The sequence below is a fragment of the Phyllobates terribilis genome, unplaced genomic scaffold (genome assembly GCF_046119375.1).
Source record: "Phyllobates terribilis strain yellow unplaced genomic scaffold, ASM4611937v1 Scaffold_8__6_contigs__length_399053987, whole genome shotgun sequence".
NCBI lineage: Eukaryota > Metazoa > Chordata > Amphibia > Anura > Dendrobatidae > Phyllobates > Phyllobates terribilis.
Window position 1 is genome coordinate 296,533,363 of NW_027362768.1, and position 16,821 is coordinate 296,550,183.

Genomic DNA, 16,821 nt, shown 5'->3' on the forward strand with positions numbered 1-16,821 from the left:
TTGGCATAAATGTGTGTTGTGTGACAAAAGGAGGACGCAAAAAACATTTGTAAACATTATATGCTAAACTTGGAGGGTTTGTTTGTTATCATGTGCCATGCACTATTGTGCATGTAATACATTATATATCTCGTTGAAGCCCGATGTATCTTTTATAATCGCTCTGTACAATCACATGATTGAATTACAGAGTAACTAGAGCCTATGGATAAGACAATTCATTTCCCACCATTGACTTGTATAAATAGATTTTCATTTTTTATGTTATTTTTTTCTATTTACAGTGGATTCTGACCCTCATTTTGTGATAAATGTTCCAAAACAGAATGACGCACTGTGCTTCAATATTCAGGAGAAGCCGGGTGTGATCCTGAATCTTATTGAGGATATACAGCTAGGTATGTTATGGAACTCACCATATTAGTCTTCAATTTTCTGATTTATAGGTAAAAGTTACAGTGCACCAGTATGTAATCAGAATGCAGAGTACTCTGAATTACTCAACATGGTGCATGCCATTTAAAGAGAATCTGTCATCAGGATTTTATAACCCCAATTAATTGCATTTATATAAAGGCACTTTAATTCTGAATAAATCCTTACCTTTCTGGTAGAAATCTATTTTATGTTTTACAGAAATCCATAGTAGAAATTATATGCTAATGAGCTGCAAGTGCATTGGGGTTTGCCCTGCACTTATAGCTCTCCTGCTTCTCTAGCTTTTCCCCGCCTACTGCCTGCCTCCTGTCTCTGTCTGACAGGTCACTTGTTTCATACAGCATTGGGAGAGACGAGGTCAACAACTTTTAGACAAGTTTATTTAGCTTAACACCAGAAAATGTCTCAATTTTTAGTGCAAATTATCACCATCAGCACTATTTACATTTTCCCGCTACATGATGTACTATTAGGGTGCAGGAGTAGTAATAAAAAAAGCACATCTGTATTGCCATATTTGCAAAATTACAATCTATCAAAATATAATATTATTTAAAGAGAACCTTTCAAGTCTGTTAATGCCTTTAACCTGCTAATATAGGGTTGATCTGCAGGTTAATAGCATTATGAAGGTGGCCAACTGCAGTACTGAAAGTATGGTACCCAGGAGAAAATTAACTTTATTTCTCCCAGGTGATGAAAGCTATCAGTCATACAGGCGTGCCGGCGTGGCTTCAGTCATTGCTTACCATACAGTAAGCAACTGTTGGAAGCCCGCCCCCACACTTTGCTGGCTGTCAGTCAAAGCGATAGGGCATGCTTGCAGCCGTCGCTCACAGTGCTGTGGGAGTCGCCGGCTTTCAGACACTCCGGTGCACCCAAAGCAACTACAGTCACTGCTTACAGCACTGAGAGTGGCTGATGTAAACATGCTCCGGCAGTGACTGACAGCCAGCTATGCACTGATGCACTATAGAGCCGACTGTCAAGCATTGACTGTAATTGCTGTGGTCAAGCCTGCATGACTGAAAACTGGCGGCTCCCAGGTGGAATAAAAATAATTTTCCCCCTGGTGCAACACTTTCAGTACTGCTGCCGTGCACCTTACTAAGGCTATTAACCTGCAAATTAACCCTATACCTGCAGGTTTTATTAATTTATTGTTTTCTCATCACTCAATTTACCAATCAGATTAATTTATTTTATATTTTGATTGATCGGACTTTTATGAAGGCAGTTATACCAAATATACTTGTATATTTTTATAATTGTTTTATTTTTAAAAGGGAGGAGATTTGAACTTTTGTGTTTTTTTTTGTTTTTTTTCATATTTTAATTTTTTTTTTTACTGTATTCAATAGTCCCCTTAGGGGACCTGATGCTGTGATCATCTGATAGCTTGTACTATACATAGCAGGGCATCAGCACTGCTACGTATAGGGAAAATCACAATCTCCTATGGGCACCGCCAAAAGCTGGCTTTCACAGGAGGATCGTAAGGACAGGCATGGGAGTCTTCAGCAAACCTTAGGCTGTCATGACAACATATAGTTTCCCCTCAATCATGTCAAGGGCGTGCTAATGAGCGGATGGAATGAAGTGTCCTCCTGCCAGCGCGTGTTAAATGCCGGGATTTAACAGGTTGACAGCCATGGGCGAATTTCAGCTCCACCCCGCAGCTGTTAGAGGCACATGATGGCTGATTAAATTATGTGCTGGGAAAGATGCAGGTTCAGCGTGTGAGCCCGCACCAAAGTCAGGGAGCCGGCATATGACGTACTAGCACATTATATGTTGGTAAGGTGTTAAGATTTAGAGGGGGATTTGAAAAGGTCCCCTCAGCATTCTGATCCAAAAACTGCTAGAAAAACTCCATGTACCCATAGGCCTACTACTTCCAAACAAGAGATTGCCTCATTTATTAAAATTAAACGATCCTGAAAACATTTATTTTTGTATTTCTAGGAATGGCAGTTAATGGAGAACTTATTGGAAACAAGAATACGGACAATGACGTCACATCAAGTGAAACTTATTTTGGAAGAATTGGGATTATAAACATAGAAATGAAGATGGGAATTGAGGTGACCACTGAGAAAATCACAATCCTGAACCCTAACAACAACAACAGAAAGTTGTCATGGAAGAAAACAGTCTCTATAAGCAAGGAAGGGTAAGACATTTCCCACACCGGTCACTATTGCTATGAACCGTCCTTAGACTACAGCCCGCTTTGATAAATAAGATGCCCCAGTGATCAGATGATCGGTGCAGGTCCGTCTCCAAAATGTTTTGACCATCTTATACTTGGGGCCTTCAATGCTAAGTCATCTATTTCACTGGTCAGCCACGTTCACTTCTACATGAGGCAAGATGAGATGACCTTCTGCATCCTCCCTCCCAACACAGATCATAATTTGACTTTTAAAACATCAGAACTTCCCTGCACACATTTTAAGTTTCCCTTGGAAGCATAGGGCCTCATTTATTGAACATGGCTAAAAAAAAATTATTTATGACCCATAGCAACCAATCAGAGCTCAGCTTTAATTTTTTAAACAGTTCTGGAAAAATGAAAACTGCGCTGTGATTGATTGCTATGGGCAATAAAGACAGTTTGTCTTTTGGACAGCTTTGATAAATCTGCCCCAATAATTGGGGCCTGAAAACTGATGCATATAGTCCAATAAATGTATAGTTATTATTTCTGTATACCCGTACATTATCATATATTATTTATTACTTTCTTTATACTCTTCCAGGTTTAATCTAGTAGTCAACAAAAGAAGTAATGTGACCATTTCATTTGGAGAAGGGGCAACATTTGTTATTATTCTGCACGAAGTGTGGAAAGGTCATCCTGTACACAGGGATTTCTTAGGTTTTTACACATTGGATAATCATAAATTCTCTGAAGGAGTCCATGGACTGCTGGGTAACACTCACTTCTGTATTATATATAAACCTTAGTGCTTATGACGCGCCCCCTGGGCCATATTCTTTAGGGGGAATATCCGGAGCCGGATCAGATGGGAGTTGTAGTCTTCCGAGTGGCTGTGACCCGGCCCGTGCCCAGGGCGTCAAACTCAGTGTTATGTGGCAGTCCTACAGATGTTATTAAGAGTTCTTTTGTGTCGACTACGCCACCCGTTGTGATGCGGTCACTGTGGCCGCCGCTGCAGCAGGGTCCGCTGAGGCTGATGGTGGGTGCGCAGCTTGGTGAGATAACCCCCAACGGGAGGGGTATAGCCCCAGGGGGGACAGGTGCAGAGGATGGGGGTTGTGGTGGTGCAGTGCAGACGGCAATGAAGACAGAGTCGGGTTGTGCAGTTAAGGGTGTTTACTTACTGCAGATGTTGTACTGGTCACTCCAGCTTCGAGTGACCACCCGAGCCGTGCTGCGTCCACCAGGTCCTGGATCCAGCCAACCCCCAAACAAGTCCGGAGCGTGGCCCTGAGCTCTCCTTCTGTCCCGTTCTCTGGCCGTCCCCACCAGTGATCCACCTAGGTCCAGCTCCCTCGGGCCTTCTGTTGGGACACCCTTGGCCTTGGGTTCCCTGACCCTTCATGTGGTGTGCCTTCGGGGTGGATGTGATGGGTGACCGTGACAAACGCTGCCCACGGTCTCCGGTCTCTGGCTGGGGTGTGTTTTGCCCCCCACCAGCTTGGGTTCCGGTACCCTGTGCCGACTCTTCACCCGGGGATTTTAGTTGGGATCTTGGAGTCCTTTTCTGCTGTTTCCCCCTCTGGGTCTCTCTTTCTCTTCTCCTCTCTCACTCTGGGTCTTTCTTCTCCTCTGCTCGCTGACTTGTTCTCTGCATCTGACCCTGTTCTTAGTTGGTGCCCACCTTATATACACCCTCTATGTGTGAGCTCAGGTGACCAGCACCCAATGAGCTCCTATCTTTACCCAGGCTGCTCCCCCTATCTGCCCCTACACTACTTGGGATGTACCACCCCCCTCCCACTCCAGCCAGGAACAGACTCGGTCGTACCTGCACATTTCTAAGTGGGAGTACCGTCGGTCTGCTCCTCGGAAATGGGATGTGTGTAGTGCATGCAGCCTACCGAGCTCAGATCCACACTCCATCCTTACCCGGGAGTGGAATATCACACCTCTGGGTTGAGGTGCAATACCCCTGTAGCAGCCGAATCCTCAGGGTGCTACATTCCCCCCTGGTAAATCACAGCACGTCCTCGGGCTGTAAGACATAAAACACCAAACATACATTTTTTTTTTTTTCATAAACATATAAAACAACATATATTAGCAAATAAAACATTCTCGTCGCCTCTGGCTCCTCCTCCGGTCACTGTGCAACGTGTGACCGGGTAAAGTGCGACAGTCTCTCTAGAAAACTGGTTTTCCTATAAAACCGGTAGGGGGCGCTTTAGGAAGCGCAACTATATACAGGGGAAGTTGGCCGCTCTCAGTCCTCGGCCAGGTAAAGGGAAGGGAATGGCTGCTCACAGTCCTCAGCCTGGTATGGATTACGGAATAACGGGTAAAAAGTTCACTCATGCTGGTCCCAACGGGGACTATATATATGTAGCAACAGTTTCTTTAGTACCCGGTCGGGTAACTATTTACATCTACTGCTCTGCCGCACTCAACGGCGTCTTCCTCCTGCTCTTTGCTTGTAGCTGGTTGTAACTTCAGACCCGTCCGGGTCCTCTTGCTCCTCCTCCTCCGTCAGGCGGTGTACGTGGAGGGCGTAAGGTCCTTTGGCACACTTGTGCCGGGTGAAGGTGACCTCGTCTCCGATGTAGAGGTCACGACCTCTGTGCCCCTCCGGCAGATGGGACTCCACGTCTCTGCGCGTGACAAAGACGTCGCCGGGGGTGTTGTTGTCTCGGATGAAGCCCCACCCATGCTGCTGATTGAACTTGATCACTGTCCCGATGGTGCGGGGACAATGCGCTGCACGGGGGTCCCTCCTGGTCCGGCTCTTCTGCTCGGCACTCCGTACTTGGGCCTGCTGTTCCCGGACCCGCCTCTCTCTCCGCTCCCTCGCAAACTCTTCGAGCTGCTGTCGGCAACACTCAGCACGCTCCACTGCAGCTGCCCTGGTTTCCTGAGTGAACCCCATTGGGTCTTCTCCGGTGGGGTCCCACTCAAATTGGGCCTCTTCAGGCGGGGGCTAGATCCGTGCCACGGGCGTCGGAGCCGGAATCAGGGGCTCACACAAGGGCCCTAGTCTCTGCTGCCGTTCCAGCTCATGGAATTCTTCGGGCCAGATGAAGGGCCGCCCGTCCGGCCATGTGAGCTGGCTGAACAAGTCCTCCCCCAGGTGTGGCACCCTTGGTTTTACGGGCGCGGTGGTGGTGGCGCCCGGGTTGCCCAGGCCTTGCGGCCAGGCCTGGGGCACCTGGAAGGTGAAGGGCACCGTTAGGACGGCGGCGCCCTGGGCTACCTGGCCTTGCGGCCAGGCCGGAGGCTCCGCGGAGGTAGGGGGCGCTGTTGGTGATGCGGCGCCCGGGGGTACTAGGCCTTGCGACCAGGCTGGTGGTATTTCCTGCTTTGTCACGCTCCGGGTCGAGGCGCGTGACGTCACAGGGGTCGCTGTGGCGGCTTCCAGTCGGGGCCTAGTCCATAGCGGTGACATGGCGGCTACGGGCACAGCAGGGGGACTCTCGGGCTCTGCGACGGGGAGCGGGGGCAGGTGGGCGGTTTCCCGGCTTGGGGTATAGGCGTCCCCTTTACCTGCCTCCATGCGTTCGGCTCCCTTCTCGGCGCCGTCTCCGGCCTTGGGTCCTCCCGCGCCATCCTCAGAGGCGGTCTGTTTCCTCTTCCAGGGTAGCGTGCTCCGTTGACTGGTCTCAGCTTGCTGGGCCATCTCCCGGCTCCATTCCGCCAATGTCTCTCGCTGCACCCGGGCCATCCTCCGTGCGAGGCCCTCCAGGGCAGTCTGTGCACACTCCCGGTCTCGGGGGAGCTGTGCAAGGACCTCCACTAGGCCTAGTGGGGTCGTGGTTTCTAGCAGGCTCCTGACCAACGGGTCGGTGCTGCTCTGCTCTTCTTCCAGCAGGCTCCTGGCCAGCGGGCCGGTGCTGCTCTGCTCTCCTTCCTCGGTCTCTAGCAGACTCCTGGCCAGCGGGCCGGTGCTGTTCTGCTTTCTCTCCATCTCCGGGTAAGCTCCTCCGCTACTCCTCGTTAGACTTCTTGCCTCCGGGTGCGCTCGCTCTAGACTGCTCCAGGCGGCACCCATCTTCGTTCTTTTCTTTCGTCTCCTCCCACTTCGAGGGCGGTCCCGGGGCAACTCAGTGACTGTCAGCTCCAGGGGCAGTTCTTTCACGCTGACAGACACCTCCAGCATCACAGTCTCTGTTGGTGGGGGCGGTTTCCACTTTTGGCGCCATTTTCTGTCCTGGCCCACGATGGGAGGCGGCCTCTTGCCCTCCTTTGGCACGCCCATAATGGCGTCCGCTGCTCTTCCAAGGCGGGAAACTCTGCAGATGGCGGGAACAAGCTGGAAATGGCGGACAATCGGCGGGAAACGACCTGTGATGGGGTCCGATGGCGTGGACCCTCCGGAACCGGCGGGAGACTTCTTTCTGAGGTAAACTTGCACTTTTCTTCAGGCACGCAGTACCCGGGTGTTGTGGGCACGAAATCCTGCCGACTACGCCAAAGTTGACGCGCCCCCTGGGCCATATTCTTTAGGGGGAATATCCGGAGCCGGATCAGATGGGAGTTGTAGTCTTCCGAGTGGCTGTGACCCGGCCCGTGCCCAGGGCGTCAAACTCAGTGTTATGTGGCAGTCCTACAGATGTTATTAAGAGTTCTTTTGTGTCGACTACGCCACCCGTTGTGATGCGGTCACTGTGGCCGCCGCTGCAGCAGGGTCCGCTGAGGCTGATGGTGGGTGCGCAGCTTGGTGAGATAACCCCCAACGGGAGGGGTATAGCCCCAGGGGGGACAGGTGCAGAGGATGGGGGTTGTGGTGGTGCAGTGCAGACGGCAATGAAGACAGAGTCGGGTTGTGCAGTTAAGGGTGTTTACTTACTGCAGATGTTGTACTGGTCACTCCAGCTTCGAGTGACCACCCGAGCCGTGCTGCGTCCACCAGGTCCTGGATCCAGCCAACCCCCAAACAAGTCCGGAGCGTGGCCCTGAGCTCTCCTTCTGTCCCGTTCTCTGGCCGTCCCCACCAGTGATCCACCTAGGTCCAGCTCCCTCGGGCCTTCTGTTGGGACACCCTTGGCCTTGGGTTCCCTGACCCTTCATGTGGTGTGCCTTCGGGGTGGATGTGATGGGTGACCGTGACAAACGCTGCCCACGGTCTCCGGTCTCTGGCTGGGGTGTGTTTTGCCCCCACCAGCTTGGGTTCCGGTACCCTGTGCCGACTCTTCACCCGGGGATTTTAGTTGGGATCTTGGAGTCCTTTTCTGCTGTTTCCCCCTCTGGGTCTCTCTTTCTCTTCTCCTCTCTCACTCTGGGTCTTTCTTCTCCTCTGCTCGCTGACTTGTTCTCTGCATCTGACCCTGTTCTTAGTTGGTGCCCACCTTATATACACCCTCTATGTGTGAGCTCAGGTGACCAGCACCCAATGAGCTCCTATCTTTACCCAGGCTGCTCCCCCTATCTGCCCCTACACTACTTGGGATGTACCACCCCCCTCCCACTCCAGCCAGGAACAGACTCGGTCGTACCTGCACATTTCTAAGTGGGAGTACCGTCGGTCTGCTCCTCGGAAATGGGATGTGTGTAGTGCATGCAGCCTACCGAGCTCAGATCCACACTCCATCCTTACCCGGGAGTGGAATATCACACCTCTGGGTTGAGGTGCAATACCCCTGTAGCAGCCGAATCCTCAGGGTGCTACACTTACATTTGTGTTTTTATTTACTCTGTTAAAGGGAACCTGTCACCTGATTGATACTGGCCAAGCCACGATTGCAACCAGGTATATTTTTCAATGAAGCACTCCAACATTTTAGAGAAAATATAGTTAGAAGATCTAGGGAAAATAGCCAGACACCAGACTAGTTCGGCACCACCCTTGACCAGCTCTTCCCAGAGCTGCTGCCGATGATTGAGAGGCCTGTCCCTCATGTGTACACAGGGACCGACCTGCCAATCACCTGCAGTAGCAGATCTTCTAACTATAATTTTTCTGAAATGCCAGGGAATTTTTGAGAAAAACATACCTGGCTTCAATTGTGTAGCCAAGCTCTGATTCATGCTGTCCATGAATCTGTCACTTGGCTTTCCCTACGTAAACTGTATACACCACCTTTTAATTGTCTTTAGGCTAGGGTCACACCACTGTATTTCCTCCCATCCAAAGGAATCGGGCTGATTATGCCGATCACATTCTGATCAGAGTTTGATAACAGTGTGACCTGATTTTCTTGGATGAGGAATAAATAGAAACAAAATTCTCCATCTTCTCCATTCTCTCAGTTTGTGGAAATCGGACAGCACTCGGATGTTATTGGAGTGCAATCCGATTTTTTGCATAGACTCATTGACTTGTATGGCCAAGTGCCATCTAAATAGTGGATGAAAATCGAGCATGTTGCAATTTTTTTCTTGTCCGTGGAAAGAATCAGAAATGTGCACAGCTCAATAGAATCACATTGGCCCGAGTGCGATCCAATGTTTTGTCAGATCGCACTCGAAAATACAGTCATCTGCAAGAGCCCTAAATAGCACTTACGCAACCCTTTCACATGAGTCCAGCTGTCCAACATACAGTACAGACCAAAAGTTTGGACACACCTTCTCATTTAAAGATTTTTCTGTATTTTCATGACTATGAAAATTGTACATTCGCACTGAAGGCATCAAAACTATGAATTAACACATGTGGAATTATATACTTAACAAAAAAGTGTGAAACAACTGAAAATATGTCTTATATTCTAGGTTCTTCAAAGTAGCCACCTTTTGCTTTGATGACTGCTTTGCACACTTTTGGCATTCTCTTGATGAGCTTCAAGAGGTAGTCACCGGAAATGGTTTTCACTTCACAGGTGTGCCCTGTCAGGTTTAATAAGTGGGATTTCTTGCCTTATAAATGGGGTTGGGACCATCAGTTGTGTTGTGCAGAAGTCTGGTGGATACACAGCTGATAGTCCTACTGAATAGACTGTTAGAATTTGTATAATGGCACGAAAAAAGCAGCTAAGTAAAGAAAAACGAGTGGCCATCATTACTTTAAGAAATGAAGGTCAGTCAGTGCGAAAAATTGGGAAAACTTTGAAAATGTCCCCAAGTGCAGTTGCAAAAACCATCAAGTGCTTCAAAGAAAGTGGCTCACATGAAGACCGCCCCAGGAAAGGAAGACCAAGGGTCACCTCTGCTTCTGAGGATAAGTTTATCCGAGTCACCAGCCTCAGAAATCGCAGGTTAACAGAAGCACTCAGATTAGAGACCAGGTCAATGCCACACAGAGTTCTAGCAGCAGACACATTTCTTCAACAACTGTTAAGAGGAGACTTTGTGCAGCAGGCCTTCATGGTAAAATAGCTGCTAGGAAACCACGGCTAAGGACAGGCAACAAGCAGAAGAGACTTGTTTGGGCTAAAGAACACAAGGAATGAACATTAGACCAGTGGAAATCTGTGCTTTGGTCTGATGAGTCCAAATTTGAGATGTTTGGTTCCAACCACTGTGTCTTTGTGCGACGCAGAAAAGGTGAACGGATGGACTCTATATGGCTGGTTCCCACCGTGAAGCATGGAGGAGGAGGTGTGATGGTGTGGGGGTGCTTTGCTGGTGACACTGTTGGGGATTTATTCAAAATTGAAGGCATACTGAACCAGCGTCGCTACCACAGCACCTTGCAGCGTCATGCTATTCCATCCGGTTTGCATTTAGTTGGACCATCATTTATTTTTCAACAGGACAATGACCCCAAACACACCTCCAGGCTGTGTAAGGGCTATTTGACCAAGAAGGAGAGTGATGGGGTGCTACACCAGATGACCTGGCCTCCACAGTCACCAGACCTGAACCCAATCGAGATGGTTTGGGGTGAGCTGGACCGCAGAGTGAAGGCAAAAGGGCCAACAGGTGCTAAGCATCTCTGGGAACTCCTTCAAGATTGTTGGAAGACCATTTCCGGTGACTACCTCTTGAAGCTCATCAAGAGAATGCCAAGAGTGTGCAAAGCAGTCATCAAAGCAAAAGGTGGCTACTTTGAAGAACCTAGAATATAAGACATATTTTCAGTTGTTTCACTCTTTTTTGTTAAGTATATAATTCCACATGTGTTAATTCATAGTTTTGATTCCTTCAGTGTGAATGTACAATTTTCATAGTCAAGAAAATACAGAAAAATCTTTAAATGAGAAGGTGTGTCCAAACTTTTGGTCTGTACTGTACCTAGGAAAATTCCTTTTAGAATTGCATCACACAGTATGCTAATCAGTGTCGAGCGGTCGAATAAGAGTCTCCGGACTGTGCTCTGTTTCTTCTGTATGCCCACAATCATTGCTTCTCCTGCATTGATTGACATGCAAATAAATGAAATGATCCAGCTCACCCTTTCCAAAATGAATCCAATTGATGGGGAAGGCCGGAAAGCACCCCCACTGCATGATGTATTGGGTAGATATGTCCAAGAAAGGTAAAGGGTCCAGCTTCCAGTGTACGGTATATAAAAATACCAAATTTAATTTACGGTAATCCATCAAAAAAATGTACATATTTTGCAAAAGGTTAAAGTGAATACCCGCTATAAAAACCAATGAGTTCCGAACCCTACAGCGTTCTTAGTCCTGGTGATAACGGATTAAATAAAATTTGATATTTCTTTATATATATTGATTGACATGGATGATGTCTTTTATATCATACACACAGAGTATTGTGCCTGCACAGATCTTGATCCCTACTGTGCAGGCACAAGAGTTGAACAGGCTGTGTGGATGATAGAAAATATCATCCATGTCAATCAAGGAAGGAGTGGAGGTGATTGTGGGCACAGAGGAGTCCACTCAGAGCCTGTTAACAAATGGCGCAGAAGAGTTGTAAAAGGCATTATCCTAGGTATGTGGGTGATGAGGGGGCTGAACTCATACAAAAAAAGTAGGAGCATAAGAATTTCTTATATTTTTTCCATATTATGTTTATTATGCTATTGGGTCTGGAGATATCCAACATCATAATAAGAGAGATATCAAATTTGAGGAAAATAACTTGTCCGCAAATCGAATTTCCTGAACAGGTGAAATCGAATTTTGCGTGATCAATTCATCTCTAATTGTTATGTGTTTTCCCATTCAAGAATAAAATATTTATCTGTGTTACTTTCAAGGCCAATTTTTTCATGGAATCAATTATGAAATTTCCAATATTCATAATACTGATGATCCTGACAAACCCGATGCAACAATGAAAGTGAAGAACAAGTTGCTGACAGTGACAAGGTAAAAAATAAGATTGTGTGACTTGTTATACGTTGAAATTAAATTATTTGCATAATGTACAATATTTAATAGAGTAACTGTTCATCTAACTTTAGCATCTATCTGAAATTGGTACAGCTCTATTCAATTGAGCAAGATGTAGCTGCAAAACTTGCCATCGCCCTTGGGGAGAATGCTGCTGTTTCTAGAAAGCAAGGCAACCTTTTTGTTTCTAATTCTTGGCAACAAAATAAAAACTCATCCTTATGTTCTAACATTCTATTTGTTTCCGTTTTTAATAATTATTAAAAATGGAAACAAATAGAATGTTAGAACATACCAGGCCATGAATTTTTCAATGCAAATATCCAAGGTGCTTTTTACACTAAATATCCTTAATTAAAATAAAAAATTAACTGGATGAAACATCAAAGATGTTCAACCATACAAAGTGTGAGATTCCCATTACTGTCCTTTGGCATGGACAATGTGACTAATAAAATCAGATAAGTGTTCTGACTCATATAGTGATTATTAATTTTGTTGTTGTGTATTATTTTTTAGGGGTGCACAAAGAGACTACCGAAAAGACCACAAGAATGGCAATAAAGTTCCTTGCTGGTTTGTGCATTTCAATGGAGAAGGCTTGATTGATGGAACTCATGCCGATTACATTGTACCTGATATTTTCAGTATTGCTTATTAGAAGTGAATAACTGGGATTCAATATAGTTTAGCAGAATTTTCTTCTAATTACTGTAATTGTTGGTTGCATATATCTTACTAGACTGGATGATCAGCAATATACTCTTTATTTCCAAAGCTCTAAAGTGCAAATAAGTAAAGCAAGGGGTTCCCCTATATACACTGCAGAAAGACATCAAATAATATCGTATATAATATTCATAAAGATGTACAGTAGCCAACTACCTACTGAGAGCCAAAATCTCATTGGTATAGATGGAAATTAATTTGGGCTCAAGATGGTCAAGAAGGAAAATAGTGCAAACTATTCTTAAACTTAAAATTCTGATTGAATTAAGAATGGAAATATCAAGGAGAAATTTTTAAGACAACTAATGTTAAGATTTTATTAAAATGGGATATAAAGCAAAGACCCCAATAATTAAGGCGCTCTTATACAATATATTGAATAATGTGTCACTACCACGTTATGTATTTTATAATAGAGATAAAATAAATTAATATTTTAATGATTATATCTTTTAAATTTATTACCAGTCATTAGTCCTTATACTGTCACGTAAGGTGAGGGAAAGACTAAGTGAACAACAACGGAAAGAGGGAGAGGAAGCCCAAACACTAAGGAAAGGGGGAGTGGAGACCCCTAGGCAGAACTGACAACATCCTGACTCCCCTAATGTCCCTAAAGAGATTCCGCACCTATCGCCAAGCAGGAAACCTAATCCCTGACTGCCCCTAGCGATAGGCCCTAGATAGAGAGGGAACAGGATGAGCACTAGTCAGCCCCCACTGCAAATAAAGTCAAACAGGTAAACAGAAAAGGGAAAACACTTAGCGTGATCTCTCTGGTGTCTTCTCAAGCTAACTATCCTCCAAGGGAGCTCCAACAAGACACTAGCCGACTACTAGTACTTCAAGCCTTGACAGAGGAAAATAGAGCTATCACCGGCAACTCTCTGGAGAAACTGAAGGGATTTAAAAATCCAGCAAGGGTGTGTCAATTAGCAGCTGAAGGTGGAGGTCACTGCTAGGTCCTAGAGGGAGAAGAATATTACTACTACACTACAAAGAAGAGAATATCAAGAAAGTGCCTGCAGAGCCAAGCGCAATGACATTCTACAGCTGGTTCCAGGACGACTGTCTGTCACACCTGACACACCCATGACATATACATATGAATTATATCTAAAGTATACAAAATTGTATCAAAAGTATATTACACATATTTATGTTATGTTCCTTTTTATAATTTCTAAACTAATTTTTATAAAAATGTCTTTCGCTTCATAAACTTGGGTCTGCGGTAGTTAATGTGTATAATTAAAGGATTCTGTAGCAGATGGGCACAAAGGAAAAGTTTCATATCAGCCAGTGAAATAATTGACATAAAGCCTCCCTTTCTTCGCTTGTAAGAACTGGGAAAGTTCTGTCTCCAAACTGCTGTAGAAGGAGCAAACCCAGTTTAGCAATGGGACAAATACCTGTTCACCTGGCAGTGAAGTTTGAGTTCTTCTTAAAAACTACATGGCACACCTTATCCAATGTAGGCACCCTTGAGCAGCATCCCACTATATGCAGCCAGCATGTACATTGAGCGCAACTCCCTTGTGACACTGCCAGCTAACTGCCCATTCACTAACAACCCATCAACTCATCAGATGTCAGTCGTTTTTTTCAAGACAAAACGTGAGCTGATCATGGCTCCTTAAGACATGAATGTAATTAAGTAAAATTGCAGTTGTGCAGGAAGCCATAAATGCTTCCTACTTAGTCACTCAGTGCCTTTTCTGCGACTCCCCCAGGACAAAGATGTAATGTCACTGGCATCATTCACAGAAAAGTGGATCAAAGATAGTGCCATGAGGGAACTTCTAATGGGAGGTAAGGTGAAGTTTTGATTTTTTTTTTGTCTTTTTTATTAAAGGGCACAGTGGCAGCTAAAATTATTATACATTACAGGAGAGGATATTATGTAGTAAGGAACAAAGCTATACATAACAAGAGAGGACACTGTAATAAGGGACAGTGATATACATAACAAGAGAGGAATAAGGGTAATTAATTGGAATGGTAGCAGTTAGTGATGAGCGAGCGTGCTCGTCACTGCTCAGTACTCGCCCAAGCATCTCACTGCTCGAGATGCTCGGCACTCCTCGAGTGTTTCCGGGATGCTCGAGCTAGAACTCGGGTCCTCTCCACTCATGTTTAGCACTCTTTAGAGAGCCAATTAACATGCATGGATTGCCTGTCACTCATTATAATTCTGTAGCCATGTTGCTTGTGGCATTACAGTGATTTATTGTAACATAGTAACATAGTTTTTAAGGTTGAAGGAAGACTAAGTCCATCTAGTTCAACCCATAGCCTAACTTGTTGATCCAGAGGAAGGCAAAAAAAAACCATGTGGCAAACACTAAGCTCCACACTGGGGAAAAAAATTCCTTCCCGACTCCATACGACAATCAGACTAGTTCCCTGGATCAATGCCCTATCAAGGGATCTAGTATTTATAACCTGTAATATTATACTTTTCAAGAAAGGCATCCATGCCCTTCTTAAATTTTAACAGTGAATCACTCATTACAACATCATGCGGCAGAGAGTTCCATAGTCTCACTGCTCTTACAGTAAAGAATCCCCGTCTGTGATTATATTTAAACCTTCTTTCCTCCAGGCGTAGAAGATGCCCCCTTGTCCCCGTCTCAGGCCTCAGAGTAAAAAGATCAGTAGAAAGGTCTTTGTACTGTCCCCTCATATGCTTGTACATAGTAATAAGAAAACCCCTAAGCCTTCTTTTTTCCACAGTAAATAACCCCAAGTGTAATAACCTGTCTTGGTATTGCAGACCCCCCAATCCTCTAATAACCTTGGTCGCTCTTCTCTGCACCCTCTCTAGTTCAGCTATGTCTTTCTTATACACCGGAGACCAGAACTGTACACAGTATTCTAAGTGTGGTCGTGCTAATGACTTGTATAGAGGTAAAATTATGTTCTCCTCATGAGCATCTATGCCTCTTTTAATGCATCCCATTATTTTATTTGCCTTTGCAGCAGCAGCCTGACACTGGCCACTAAACGTGAGCTTGTCGTCCGCCAATACACCCAGGTCTTTTTCAGTTACAGTTTTGCCCAGTGTTTTACAATTAAGCATATAATTATACATTTTATTTCCTCTGCCCAAGTGCATTACCTTACATTTATCCCCATTAAAGCTCATTTGCCATTTATCAGCCCAAACTTCTAGTTTACATAGATCCTCCTGTAATATAAAATTGTCCTCCTCTGTATTGATTACCCTGCAGAGTTTAGTGTCATCTGCAAATATTGAAATATTACTCTGTATGCCCCCTACAAGGTCATTAATAAATATGTTAAAAAGAAGGGGGCCCAATACTGACCCCTGTGGTACCCCACTGTTAACTGAGACCCAGTCTGAGTGTTTTCCATTAATAACCACCCTTTGTTTCCTATCACTGAGCCAATTCTTAACCCACATACATATATTTTCCCCTATCCCCATTGTTCTCATTTTATGTATCAACCTTTTGTGTGGAACCGTATCAAAAGCTTTTGAAAAGTCCATATACACAACATTCACTGCATTTCCTTGGTCCAGTCCAGAACTTGCCTCCTCATAAAAACTGATCAGATTAGTTTGACAGGAACGGTCCCTCGTAAACCCATGTTGATATTGGGTTATGAGGTTATTCTTCTTCAGATACTCTAGTATAGCATCTCTTAGGAAACCCTCCAGGATTTTACCCACAGTAGAGGTTAAGCTTACCGGCCTATAATTTCCAAGTTCAGTTTTTGTCCCCTTTTTGAATATTGGCACCACATTTGCTATACGCCAGTCCTGTGGTACAGACCCTGTTATTATGGAATCTTTAAAGATTAAAAATAATGGTCTATCTATGACGTTACTTAATTCCTGCAGTACTCGCGGGTGGATCCCATCCGGGCCCGGGGATTTGTCAACTTTAGTGATTTTTAGACGCCGCCGTACTTCCTGCTGGGTTAAGCAAGTGACATTTACTGGAGAATTTTTGTTATCACTAATCATGTTTTCTGTCATGCGATTTTCTTGTGTAAATACGGTTGAAAAAAAATCATTTAGCATATTGGCTTTTTCCTCATCCTCATCCACCATTTCACCCAGACTATTTTTAAGGGGGCCAACACTATCATTCTTTAGTTTTTTACTATTTATGTAGTTAAAGAATATTTTGGGGTTATTTTTACTTTCTCTGCCAATGATTCTCTCTGCCTCAATCTTTGCTGCCTTGATTTGGTTTTTACATAATTTATTTAATTTTCTAT

At 45.1% G+C, this 16,821-nt stretch overlaps 1 protein-coding gene across 1 annotated transcript in view; it reads left to right on the forward strand.

The window, feature by feature from the left end:
- LOC141157341 (inter-alpha-trypsin inhibitor heavy chain H3-like) overlaps window positions 1–13,792 on the forward strand; it is a 308,234-nt gene extending 294,442 nt beyond the window's left edge. The window contains exons 17-21 of the mRNA XM_073644460.1: window positions 285–398; window positions 2,404–2,611; window positions 3,201–3,373; window positions 11,706–11,817; window positions 12,361–13,792. Coding sequence (XP_073500561.1) covers window positions 285–398; window positions 2,404–2,611; window positions 3,201–3,373; window positions 11,706–11,817; window positions 12,361–12,502 — 749 coding nt within the window. The 3' untranslated portion in view covers window positions 12,503–13,792. The remainder of the gene's footprint in view (window positions 1–284; window positions 399–2,403; window positions 2,612–3,200; window positions 3,374–11,705; window positions 11,818–12,360) is intronic.
- Window positions 13,793–16,821: the final 3,029 nt, after the last annotated feature.